We start from the raw sequence: 12,711 nt of genomic DNA, 5'->3' as shown, positions 1-12,711 counted from the left end.
AAAGTATTGTCACAATGTTTGTTGCTCGTTATTAATATATTAGTACTGGAAGACAGGGCAATTTCAGGTACTTGTGAACCTACTGTTTTTTTGAAAATGAGAGGAAGCCCAAACTGCTCCCATAATTGAAAACATGGCGGTTTACATATACTAAGCAAAAAGTGCATAGCTAGTGCTTGCACCAGCTCATTCAAGCTGTAGAAGGGAATTCACACTTGTATAAGATAGATAGCAAGACATTTTAACAATTGGAACAAGATTAGCATTGAGTATTTTGCATGCAGGCAAGGCTGAGAAATGGACTCTTTTTTTGCTGGTAAATTTTGCGTTTCTGTGTTCAGTGCCAGGACAATATACATGCAAAGCCACATTTATATTATCCTGGTGAACAAACTATAAAACTCCAAAGCGTTCAGATTGTGGCATAGGCATTAAGTACCAGTGATATTTGACTATGTATAAAATTGGGTATGTGGTGAGTTCTATTTCTATATATTAATAACAAAATAACATACTGAATTTTCTTTAGCCTCCTGTTGTGAAGACAGAGATGGTCACCATTTCTGATGCTACACAAAGAACTGAAATTACTACTAAAGAAGTCCCAATTGTACAGACAGAGACTAAAACAATTACTTATGAATCTGCTCAGGTAGATATGATGTCCTTCCTTGTATATGCTGTCCTTTTTACTCAATTCTTTACTGGTCATAAACTAAAACACTACTTTGTATTGTGCAACTTCCCAGTGTAAGTATGCTGCCCAAGAATTGACAACCCACCAAATCTTATTTGCCTACATGCAGATGAAGAAACATGCTACTTTTTATTGTGATTATAAGAATACTGTTATAATAATTCTGTAAACCCAAACTTCTTTTTATACAAACATATGTACAAATCTAAAACAGTGCAGCTTTTTTCTGTCATATGAGACCTACAATGTTATTTTATTGTTGGTAGTGTTTTTCCCTTTATATCTATAAATCTGTGCAGCTCATTTTCATGAGAGGAGACTGCTAAATAATCCTTTTAACGCTCATTTCTACCTAAACGTTAGAGAGTACCTTCACATAAGATTCACCACACCGTGTGAACTGAAATAAGTGGAACACTAATTATAATAGTTAAATTGAAAAAGGGCACTTTTTCTAGAATATTCCAATCTCACTAAGTGGTGTATTGAAATTATGAAATAATACTACACTATATTGGAATTACTCTTTTTGCCCCCTTATTTTGTTTAAACCTCGTGCTAGTGAGCGATGGTTCTTTCTACAATATTAACTGAATCATAGTCTTCTATAACACTGTTTACACTGTGGGATATGCAATAAAAGGTACAAATTTTGCTTCATGTCTAGTTTCCAAGAACAACCAGATTGCATTTACTGGTCCGCTGCAAACATCTTATTGGTTGCTGTGGCCAAACGCACCTCTGCAAACTTTGTGTTTTATTATGAGGGTAATGTCTACTTGAATTATCAGTCTACTTTAACTATAATTTTCATTTTTTGAGATGCTGAACAGTTGTAAACCAACATAAATTCTGTCATTTACACAGAAGCAATCCATTTTAGAGGTTGTTTCCCTCCCAATCCTTGATCTTTGTTAGATAGGATTGGATTGGTCTGATTAGAAAAAAGAAAGCTGAGCAAATTGTGCACTTGGTATTGGGTGGTAAATTATATTCTCACTTGTATGTTGTGGTTAAGTAACACTTTTTTTTTTTCCCTTTATGCTTCATAGCTGGATGACAGTGGTGACATAGAACCTGGTGTCTTACTAAGTGCACAAACCATCACATCTGATTCTGTTCTTACAACCACAACTACACACATCACTAAGGTAGACATAATGCTATGATTGTAATGTCACTGCTAATAAGTCCTAGGGCTTTCTTCTTTAAATCTCTCACTTTTCTGCTTACTAGACTTTCTCTTATGACATATTCAAGTGGCACACTTATTTCTGGCAAGCAAAAGGCACCATAGAAGGAAATACTTCTCAAGAAAACCCTTCAACCCAAACTTATATGCCTTTATTTATCTGAAAATTGATAGTGCTTTTCAGAAAATATAGGCTATTTACATCAGTCTCTGCCCCAGTGGAGTTTACAATCTAAGGTCCATATTGCATTAATACTTTGTGCAGCGCTTTGGTTAGAATGAATGCCGGTGCCAACATACTGTGCCCATACTTGCCAAAATATGCCCATACAAGGGAGCGCTTCAGGAAGAGATTCCTGGGTCTGTGTTGCTTTTTGTTTTTGATAAATCAGTTGTGGTTAGTTAATATAAAGTATATCCGTGTTTTATTGTAAAATTAGCTAATAAATCTCAATCAGCAGATGATACATCATAGACTGTATAGTCCATACATTATAAATGTTGTACTTATCTGTTTAGACAGGGAAAGGTGGAATAGCAGAGACAAGAATTGAAAAGCGCATTGTCATCAGTGGAGATTCAGACATTGACCATGATGAGGTAAGCTGTTATCACTTCACACAGATGTCATTATGTGTCGGATTACTTATATCCGTTACTTATATCCGATAGATTAGGAACATGATCACGTCACCTGTATACAGATCAATACTTTTGACAGAAGAAGGCACTCTACTTCTAGGTATACAAGCAACAGTGTGGCTTAACAAGTAGTCTGCACCTTATAGATCTGTATGGCCCTTGGGCGATCCAAGTTTAAAAATCCCAGTGGGGGTTATGGTCCACTCTGTGCTTATTGTGATGCTGAATGAGCCAATCTTACCATGTATGGCCAGCTTTAGTCATGCTAATTAGGTAAGGGGCTAACATTTTAGTCACAGATTTCTTAAAGGGGTTGTTAACCTCATTTTTAGTATGATGCAGAGAGTCATATTCTGGGACAATTTGCAATTGGTTGTCATTTTTTATTATTTGTGTTTTTTGAGAAATGTAGCTTTTTATTGAGCAGCTCTCCAGTTTGCAATTTCAGCAGTCTTCATGCTAAGACCTAGATTACCCTAGCAATCATGGTTAATTAAAAGAAACAATAAATTTGTAGCCTAGCAGAGCATTTGATTTTTAGATGGGGTCAGTGACCTCCATTTGAAAGCTGGAAAGAGGCAGAAGATGGCAAATAATTCCCAAACTATAAAAAAAATCAAATGAAAAGTTGCCAAAAATTAGAAATTCTATAACATATTAAAGTTAATTCATAGGTGAGCTGCCCCTTTAAGGCAACAATGTAATATTTAGTATAATCTTTGGAAGGTTTACAGTACTTCTATGTGATTGTACAGGATTACTCTGTCCCCAGTTTTTCCCTTACCATACGAAAATCACAGACTCTGAGTTATTAAGCAGCACCTTAAAACATATCTCAACCCTAATAATGAAAAAAGCAAACCCTTTCATATTTCATTATTCCACTTTTTAAATTATTTGTAAATCTTATTGCTATTAAAAGCCAATTCTAATCATGGCCTGACTGTTAAAGCATGCAACAAAAATAGTCTGTCCTTCAGCCAAAAGTCCAGTTCCCACAATATAATGCTTTTCTCTCACGTCTAGGGGGACACAGGGACCGTGGGGTAAAGGGCCCCTCCCATCAGGAGGAAGTACACTGAGAAAACGTCAGAGCTGAAAGCCCTTCTTACTCCTCCTTTATCCCCCGTTCACCCGGAAGGGCGCCAGTTTTTTCAGTGTCTTTCGAACAGGAGGTTGGACTAGCCTCTAGGTAGGCTTTTAAGAGATCAACGGTTGATGGTTAGCATCAACACCTGGGGTGAGGCTGGGTCTGCTGGACTGTTCTCCTTAAGCAAGCCCCGAACGCTGTGCCGAAAATTGGAAGTGTTCTCCCAACAGAGCATACATGGAGATCAGGAGTCAAACGCCCTGCATCATCGCTACTCTCCCAGCAAGTAAGTGAGAGCATCCGAGCACCCCCTCCTGCCCTGCCTCTCAGCCATTCTAGAGCCAAGTCTCTCTTAGGCGAAGCGGCCTGTACCGCGATACTACGCTCGTCTCCCAGCGCGGACGTAGTGCGCATGACATCACAGGCGCGCCCCTCTTCGCGATACTATCTCTCTTTCGCTCTCTTTCTCCCTCTTATTGGCGCAGTCTCTCCAGCTTCCTGAGCACTGAATCTCCTCCGCTCCTCCTCCCTCAACGGCAGCAGGTTTGTTCTCCAGCAGGCCTATTCAGGTACTGTACTACAAAGCGCACAATGGCAAAAGGCAGGGGGGATTTATTCACAAGGTGGGGCAGAAACCCTAAAAATGCTGTTACCTTCCTTCCTTGCTTGCTCAAAATGCCTCACTAAATTTCAGGAGGTCTAAGTAGATCCTCTCTGCTCCACTTGCAGCCCCGATCCCACACAGCCCTCTCTCGCCTAAGACTCAGCAGTTTCCCCATTGAATTCCTTCGCAGGATCTTCTCACAGAGGGGACTCCGCTTCCCAGGGCACTTCTGATGCACCAGGCTGGGTCATGTCACTGTCCCAATCCCTCTCCAACCTGCAATGCATTCCTCAACTATCCTCATCCATAGACAGGATGCAGGCAAAAATGGGCAGTGACTCCACCGCCAAGCGCAAGCGACCTCAGAGTCACCCGGTCACTGCGCTTAGGGGCACTCACTATCTCATGTCCCTCCTCTGATGAGGAAGTTAGCGAAGGGGAAATAGTCTCCTCTTCCTAACATTCCGATTCTGGAGAGGAGGACTCAGTTGACACTGGTTCCGCGGTCGAAGGTCTCATTAGAACAGTACTAGAGACATTACACATTCAGGAGGAGGATGCCTCCCAGAAGAAGACTTCTTCACTGTTTAAGAGACAAAGCAAAACCGTCTTTCCAGCTCATGAACAACTGCAATCCCTTGTCCAGGAAAATTGGAAGGCTAAGAAGGACAAGAAATTCCAGGTCACAAGGCATTTTTCCAGACAATACCCTTTTCCTAAGGAATTCGTCGACAAGTTGAGCACGCCACCTATGATCGATGCCCCTGTTTCACGTCTTTCCAAGGCCACGGCATTACCAGTCCAAGACGCTTCGGCATTTAAGGACCCCACTGACAAGAAGATGGAAAGCCTTCTCAAGTAGTAATGGAACAAGAGAGAGCGATCGCACACCCACAGCAGCCCTTAACGATTGTAGCTTGGTGCTCAGTATCAGAGGATGCGGCAACCTCCCAAGTAGATACAGGAACAAAATATACTGGCACATAAAGCATTTGCAGCAGGTGAACCCTTGCTTTAATTCAAAAAGTGCGGAATGTGCAACGTTTTGGGGCCACGCCCCTTTCTCAAGCATTAAAGCCTTCTCAAGGCCAACTTTATCTCCATTGGATCTGCCCTGTCTTGGCATTCGCCTGGGTAAATCTGTGGAAACCTGGTCTAGCTCTCTACTGCAGGCTGCAAAGGAAGGAAACATGGAGCTAGTAGCTAGCCTCCTATATCCAGGAAGCCAGCCAATTTATAGCAGATGCCTCCCTGGACACTGCCCGAGTCATTGCACGGGCTTCGGCTCTCTCAGTTGCAGCCCATAGAGCCCTATGTCTGAAACTGTGGTCTGCAGACCTCAACTTCAAGAAGTCTCTTATTTCTATTCCCTTCCAGGGTGCCAAGCTATTTGGAGACGAGTTAGACAAGATAATTTTGCAGGCAACAGGGGGCAAGAGTACACTTTTACCTCAGCAGAAGCTGAAATCTGTATTCTCTTCTAGAATAGGGCATTCCTTTCGGAACCAAGGATTTCACAACGGCGGGTCCTACAATACAACCAGCACGACGTCAACCACCCACTCTTCCTTCAAGGGGCGTTCCTCCAATAAGGGAAGACCATCGTGGCAACGCAAGCCACAGCCCTAGTCATCAGGAGACAAGAACCCCTCCTCTTGACTATGCCCACAAAAGTCCAGAAGTCGGACGCATAAGGGGTTGCCTTCAGTTTTTTCCTCGCACCTGGACCCGGCTAATAGACGACCCTTGGGTAGTCCAAACTATATCAACGGGCTACCGTTTAGCGTTCCACAGCGAGCCACCAAGCCAATTCCTCATGTCCAGAGTTCCTTCACAGGAAACCAAGCAGCTCGCCTTTTTCTCCATAATAGACTCTCTTCTCGAGTCAGGAGTAATTGTCCCAGTTCCCCAAGGCCAAAGATTTCAGGGGTTTTTATTTAAACCTTTTCATCGTACCCAAAAAGGACGGTGCCTTTCGACCCATCCTAGATCTAAAACGGCTAAACAAATGAGTGGTATACCACAGGTTCAAGATGGAGTCCGTTCTTACCATCATCAGAGCACTGGAACAAGGAGACTTCCTAGCGTCTCTGGACATCCAAGACGCATATTTATACCCACCCCATCAACAGTTCCTCAGATTCGCCTTACAAAATCACCATTTTCAGTTTGTGGCCCTACCCTTCGGCCTGTCTTTGGCTCCCCAAATCTAAACTAAGATCATGGCATCTATGGCCGCCTTTCTTCGAGTACGGGGAGTATTTATCATGCCTTATTTGGACGATCTCCTCATCAAGGCACGATCCAGACAGCTAGCCGAAGCCAACGTGAGCCTGTCGACACACAGCCTTCAGGTGTTCCTTGGAAAATCAATACTCACAAATCCTCACTGACAGCCAGCCAAACCATGATATTCCTAGGATTACTGTTCAACACGGCTCTACAGAAGATCTTCCTTCCACAGGACAAACAGCACAAGATCCAAAGCGCAGTCAGGACCCTGCGGGCACAACAGACCCCAATTGTTCAGGACTGCATGAGAGTCCTCGGACTTATGGTTTCCTCGATGGATGCAGTCCCCTTCGCCCAATTTCACCTGCGTCCAATCCAGACGGCAGTCCTAAGGCGCTGGAAACGGACATCTCTCCACCAGAGAATAACCATTCCAGAAGCAGCAATGAGATCAATGCTATGGTGGTTGACCCCAGACCACCTAGGTCAGGGCCACTCCTTTCAGGAGCCAACATGGCAGATCGTGACCACAGACGCCAGTCTCACCGGTTGGGGAGCCACCTTTCAAGGCCTCTCCGCTCAGGGTCAATGGTCAAAGAGGGAGACAAACCAGCCGATAAATATATTGGAACTTCGTACAATACTCGGAGCCCTTCAATCATGGGAACACCAGTTGTCAAGCCAGGCAGTTCGAATCCAATCGGACAACGCCACGGCAGGGGCATACATCAATCGGCAAGGAGGCACAAGAAGTGCACAGGCGAACCGAGAAGTCAGTTTGATTATGAAATGGGCAGAGAGTCTCCTCTCCTATATCCACCATAGACATCCCCGGAGTGGACAACGTGGAGGCCGACTTTTTCAGCAGGCATCAGTTGGATCCAGGGGAGTGGGTACTCCACCAAGACACCTTTCAATCTCTATTCCAGTGGTGGGGAGAGCCAGAGATTGATCTAATGGCAACCAGACACAAATGGAAGGTAGCAAGGTTCTTCGCAAGGTGCAGAGGGCACAGACGCCATGACATGGCGGTTCCGACTGGCTTACATATTTCCACCCCTCCCCATGCTACCCCGAGTACTTCAAAAAAATCTCCAAGGAACCAGTCACAGTAATTCTGGTGGCCCCCCTGCTGGAGATCCTGGTACTCCAATCTTCTCGAACTGTCCATAGAGGCTCCAGTAACGCTACCTGTGTCTCCTCAGTTACTGGCACAAGGCCCAGTGTTTCATCACAATCCTCAACTCTTTGCCTTAACGGGATGGCTCTTGAGGCGGCAGTCCTAAGGCAGAAGGGTTTTTTCGGAAGACGTCATTCAAACCATGATCAAAGCTCGAAAACCCTCCACTGCTAGGGTTTACCACAGGGTGTGGGAGACCTACCGAGCCTGGTGTAGCAGAGAGGAAATCCCCTTTGGCGAATTCTATCTACCATGGATTCTGAGGTTTCTACAGGCTGGGCTTGACAAAGGGCTGAGTCTGGGATCCCTGAAGGCCCAGGTTTCTGCACGATCTGTCCTTTTTCAAGAAAGGATAGCCCTCTCAGAGGCTGTTCACACCTTTTTGCAGGGAGTGGCTCGCATCAAACCTCAATTCCGCCACCCAGTTCCTCCCTGGGACCTAAACCTAGTGCTCTCTGCTCTGCTGGAACCTCCCTTTGAACCGATTGACGAAGTGGGATTGGAAAACTGTTTTCCTTGTGGCTATCTCCTCAGCCAGACGCGTCTCCGAGCTAGGTGCCTTATCCTTTGTTGAACCCTTCCTGATTTTTCACGAAGACAGGGCAGTCCTCCGTACAGTCCCCGGTTCCTACCCAAGGTAGTTTCTGCCTTTCACATCAATGCAGAAATAATTCTGCCATCCTTTTGCAACAACCCAAAGAATGCCAAGGAGGCTGTTTTACATCACCTGTATGTGGTCACAACCCTGAAGGCCTATGTTGTCTGTACTAAATCCATTCGGAAAACAAATACCTTGTTTGTCATACCTTCAGGCCAAAAGAGGTCTCCGTGCTACAAAAGCCACTATTTCCCGTTGGATTCGGGAGACAGTGAGGCGGTCCTACCTGATGCGGAAGAAGGTGCCCCCCATCAAGGTTAAGGCCCACTCCACTAGAGCCCTTGGAGCTTCTTGTGCTTATAGAAATTCAGCATCAGCAGAATAAGTCTGTAGGGCGGCTACTTGGTCCTCCCTACACACCTTCACACGATTCTATCAATTCAATACTTACCTGTCTGCTGAGGCAGCCTTCGGACGGAAGGTTCTCCAGGCAGTAGTCTCATAGCACGATAGAGTTCTTCCCTACCTTCTGTGGGGTCGCTTTGGTATATCCCCACGGTCCCTGTGTCCCCCTAGACGTGAGAGAAAAGGAGTTTTATGTACTTACCGTTAAAACCTTATCTCTTCAGTCAGAAGGGGGAAACGGGGCTTCCCCCCTGAACACTAGTTCTACAGTTTTCTGACATTGTGTGTGTTGTCTGCAGTTAAGTTACAAGTTACTGTTCTACTTGGTTACAAACTGGCGCCCTTCCGGGTGAACAGGAGATAAAGGTGGAGTAGGAGGGGCTTTCAACTCTGACGTTTTCTCAGTGTCCTTCCTCCAGATGGGAGGGGCCCTTTACCCTATGGTCCCTATGTCCCCCTTACGACTGAAGAGTAAAGGTTTTAACGGTAAGTACACAAACCTCCTTTTTACACATCTGGTAATTATAGACTATGCAAGGAATTGAGGGAACTGGAGAATTGACTGGCTGTATTCTGTGTTGTTTCAAAAGTCAGGAGTTCACCTGGTTAATTGATTCTCTATGGAGAATTACTGCAAGATGTAAGATTTGCAATCTGTGTAGAGCATTAATTTGAAATCTATGGCATTGCGAGGTTCAATACACTTTATTTTGGAAAAATCCTCTCCAGGTTTATGACTTCAACCTCTCAGGCTTTCCTTAGATACTTGTAACAAATATGCAGGCTCGGTCTGACTGGCTGCTACAAGTGCTTGAATAAGTAGTATATCATGGAGGCACAACTTCCCAGAACACAAAAAGCTTTTTTTATTTGGAATTAGGCTCAGAGATACATTTTACATTTCTTCAAAGCATCTTTATTAAAGAATGTTTATTGCAAAAAAGCTTAGTACGTGCAGGTGGAAAGATCCCTTGCCTCCTCCTAATCCACAATGGGGTAAAAAATCTGGGGAAAATGGCTAGATTGGGTTACATTAATGACATAACAACATTAAAGGAGAATTCAACCTGTGGGGGGAAAAAACTCGTACCCCTCGGAGCAGATTCTTCTAGCAGGCTTGCACGCATCCATCTTCCGGCTCCTCGGTAACTGACTGAAAGATTGGCAATTTCTGTGTAATTCCGCACATGCGCAAACTGGAAAACTGCTCCAACTGCGCATGCGCAGAAATATCGATCTCCCAGTCACCTTACAGAGGACGCGGAAGATTGATGTGTGGAACTCCGCTGGAAGAATCTGTGGCAATGTTTGTATTCAAGTGGTTACTATTAGCTTGTACTCTGTTCTAATTCCCCACACAAGGCAAGCAGTATAGATGACAATTGCTCAGTATTTGAGGGCAACAATTTGGTGTTATTCAAGCAAACAGGAATCGGCCCTTATGTGGCCCGCTTTTATTTGGTCTTGTAGATTTAATCCCCCATATGTAATATAAGGAACTTTTTGCAGTAACCAAGAGCAGTAACCCATGGCAACCAATAAGATTCTTGCAGTAAACAGTTGAGTAGTAAATTTTACCTGCTTATTGGTTGCTACCCTGGGCAAACATAGTGCCTTTTATTATATAATCCCACATTTCTTTCTCTCTTAAATAGGCATTAGCTCAAGCAATAAAGGAAGCCAAAGAACAGCACCCAGATATGTCTATTACTCGTGTAGTGGTCCACAAGGAAACAGAGCTCATGGAAGAAGAAGAGGAAGCTTAATTTAAAGGTAAAGAATATTATATTTAATATGCCAATAACGTGCAATGTACAGTTTAGCATGGCTAATCTCTAAATACACCATTTGTAAATAATCAATTATACAGTCCCCTTGAACTTTAAGCAAACAACAGGGTGTCCAGGCATATTGATTAGGCATCTTATAAGGCAAACTTAATTCCATTTATAAAATACATAGTGGTACAATAGCAGCAATGGGTGCTTGAGAAATATGCATAGTAAGAAGGTAACTGGATTGTAGTAGAAATTATTTTAAACTTGTGCTGTTGGACACCCCTAGTCGCTTTATAGATCTTTAAATATTAAGGGGGGTATTTATCAAAGATCGAATAGTTTTTTTACAAGAAAAATTTGAGTTTTTGGGGGTATTTTTTAGTCAATGGCAGAGCTCCCTTGAACCATTTGAAGATGTGAATAGCCTTCATGATGTTTGCGTTTTTTCAATGGGTTTCTCGTTTTTGGGGGTTTTTTGCCGAAAACTCGGAGTATTCACTGCGACTATACGGATTCCAGTTTTTTCTTAAATTAGAAACCATTTAAGTTGTGAATTCATTAGAGTTCTAAAAAGCTCACAAAGCTCTAACATTTGACCTTTGATAAATAACCCCCTAAGTGTTACTATTACAATCTTGTAAGAATTGTAATTGAATGACCTGCATATTGCTGTGTGGTTGGCAAAAATAAAGGCTGCTTACAGTTCCCATCCCAGGTCATTATCAGGAGATCTCCGCAATGTATGAATACAGTCCTCCTGTAACTCAATATTTTCACCTTCTTTGTGTGTCATTATCCTTAGAGAGGAGTGTTAACACACTGCCATCCATTATTTTATTTTTTTTATGTATATATTTCTTTTTCTTTTTCAACATTCAGAATATTTGAAGATGCAAAAATTTTATGAAGTAATTTGAACCATACAGCCTGCTACTAAATTGTCTGGTTCTGGCAAGCTTGACGGGAAGGCGAAGATGCCAACGTAAAACCTCAGCTTGATATCTATACTGTTCCATGCCTATCTACTTGTTTCTCTGTTATAACCACTTCTTAACATTCATAGCTTTAGCACGGTTTAAACAACTCTTTAAACAACCATTTTTCCAGATTGTATAGTTGTAGAGAATACACAATCTTTGTCACTAGCATAGTTTTTTTTTTTTTTCTTTATTCCTGTGTCATTTAAAGCCTCTGGCAGTGGCACTTTTCAGACTTACAGATTATTCAGGTCAATCCACTCTTTGAAGTAATCTAATACATTTTACACATTTCTTATATTTGCATAATGTATTTCACTTTCACTGTTTTATACTGATATTTGTACTTTCAATCTCAAAGTGAAAGCAATATTAGTTCTCTGTTACTTAAGGAGGTTCAAAGATGAAGATGAAATTTTACATTTTTCTAAAGGAATTTTATTTGTGAGCAGAAGTTCAGCCAGCCTTGTGTGGTCTTCACATTTTGTACTGCCATATTTGTACCGAACATCTGCTACAAATGATTGAAAAATAAAATAACATAAAAACATTCCAGGGAAAAATAGATGTAAAAAGGCACATCTGTGTTCAGTAAAAGAAGGAAACCTTTTTGGCAGCTTGTTACTTTTGTCCTACTCTGAATTTGAATACACATGTAAAACATTTTTTTTTTTTTAGTCTGTGTCTTCATTGTGAAAGTGGCTTGCCTATAGTAAAAACTGAAATATCCTTTTAACGGTTTATGCAGGGTTTTATTAAGCAAAATGGATGCAGTTACAGTCCTATTGCCAACACTGAGAACCACACACAGTTTGATTTGCCACTAAAAGAATTGTATGTGTCTCTGTTGCTGTCTTGATTTACAGTTGACCCTGTGTATAGATAAAATGCCAAATAGATTTATACCTGCTTCCAGCTGTATTAAGAATATTTTGCTTTCTGTAATACTTTTAAAAATAAAGTTTGTTTATTCTATTAAGTGTATATGTTCTTATTTCACCTGAAACCTTTGTGCCTGTTAAGCTTTTATATTCTTACAACACAATCCCAAATATCCTGTACATTAGATCCTATTAAATATTATAGAAATCATCTTGGAGTTCCATGATCTGTATGTAAGTATTTTGCCTTGGGCCTCATATATTCCCAAGAATTCTGGATAACAGGTCCCATAGCTATATTATATAATTATATTATTTTCCATAGCTACATAGGTAGATTTTTATTAAGGCTTGGGAAAGCTGACTGACTGTTGCCCCTATGCTTGTTCGTGGTGGTGGTGGGGGGGGTGTGATGGTGAGTTTCCGATTGCTGCA

At 42.3% G+C, this 12,711-nt stretch overlaps 1 protein-coding gene across 10 annotated transcripts in view; it reads left to right on the top strand.

Moving 5' to 3' along the window:
- epb41l2.L (erythrocyte membrane protein band 4.1-like 2 L homeolog) overlaps positions 1-12,370 on the top strand; it is an 80,510-nt gene extending 68,140 nt beyond the window's left edge. For all 10 annotated transcript variants that reach the window (XM_018263175.2, XM_041562943.1, XM_018263173.2 and 7 more), the window contains 5 exons: positions 530-652; positions 1,750-1,848; positions 2,409-2,489; positions 10,296-10,413; positions 11,298-12,370. In XM_018263175.2, the coding sequence (XP_018118664.1) occupies positions 530-652; positions 1,750-1,848; positions 2,409-2,489; positions 10,296-10,406 (414 nt within the window). In that variant the 3' untranslated portion in view covers positions 10,407-10,413; positions 11,298-12,370. The remainder of the gene's footprint in view (positions 1-529; positions 653-1,749; positions 1,849-2,408; positions 2,490-10,295; positions 10,414-11,297) is intronic.
- Positions 12,371-12,711: the final 341 nt, after the last annotated feature.

This window comes from Xenopus laevis, chromosome 5L, assembly GCF_017654675.1.
Source record: "Xenopus laevis strain J_2021 chromosome 5L, Xenopus_laevis_v10.1, whole genome shotgun sequence".
Taxonomy (NCBI): domain Eukaryota; kingdom Metazoa; phylum Chordata; class Amphibia; order Anura; family Pipidae; genus Xenopus; species Xenopus laevis.
Note: the sequence above shows the minus strand (reverse complement) of the source record. Positions and strands in the feature narration are given on the sequence as shown.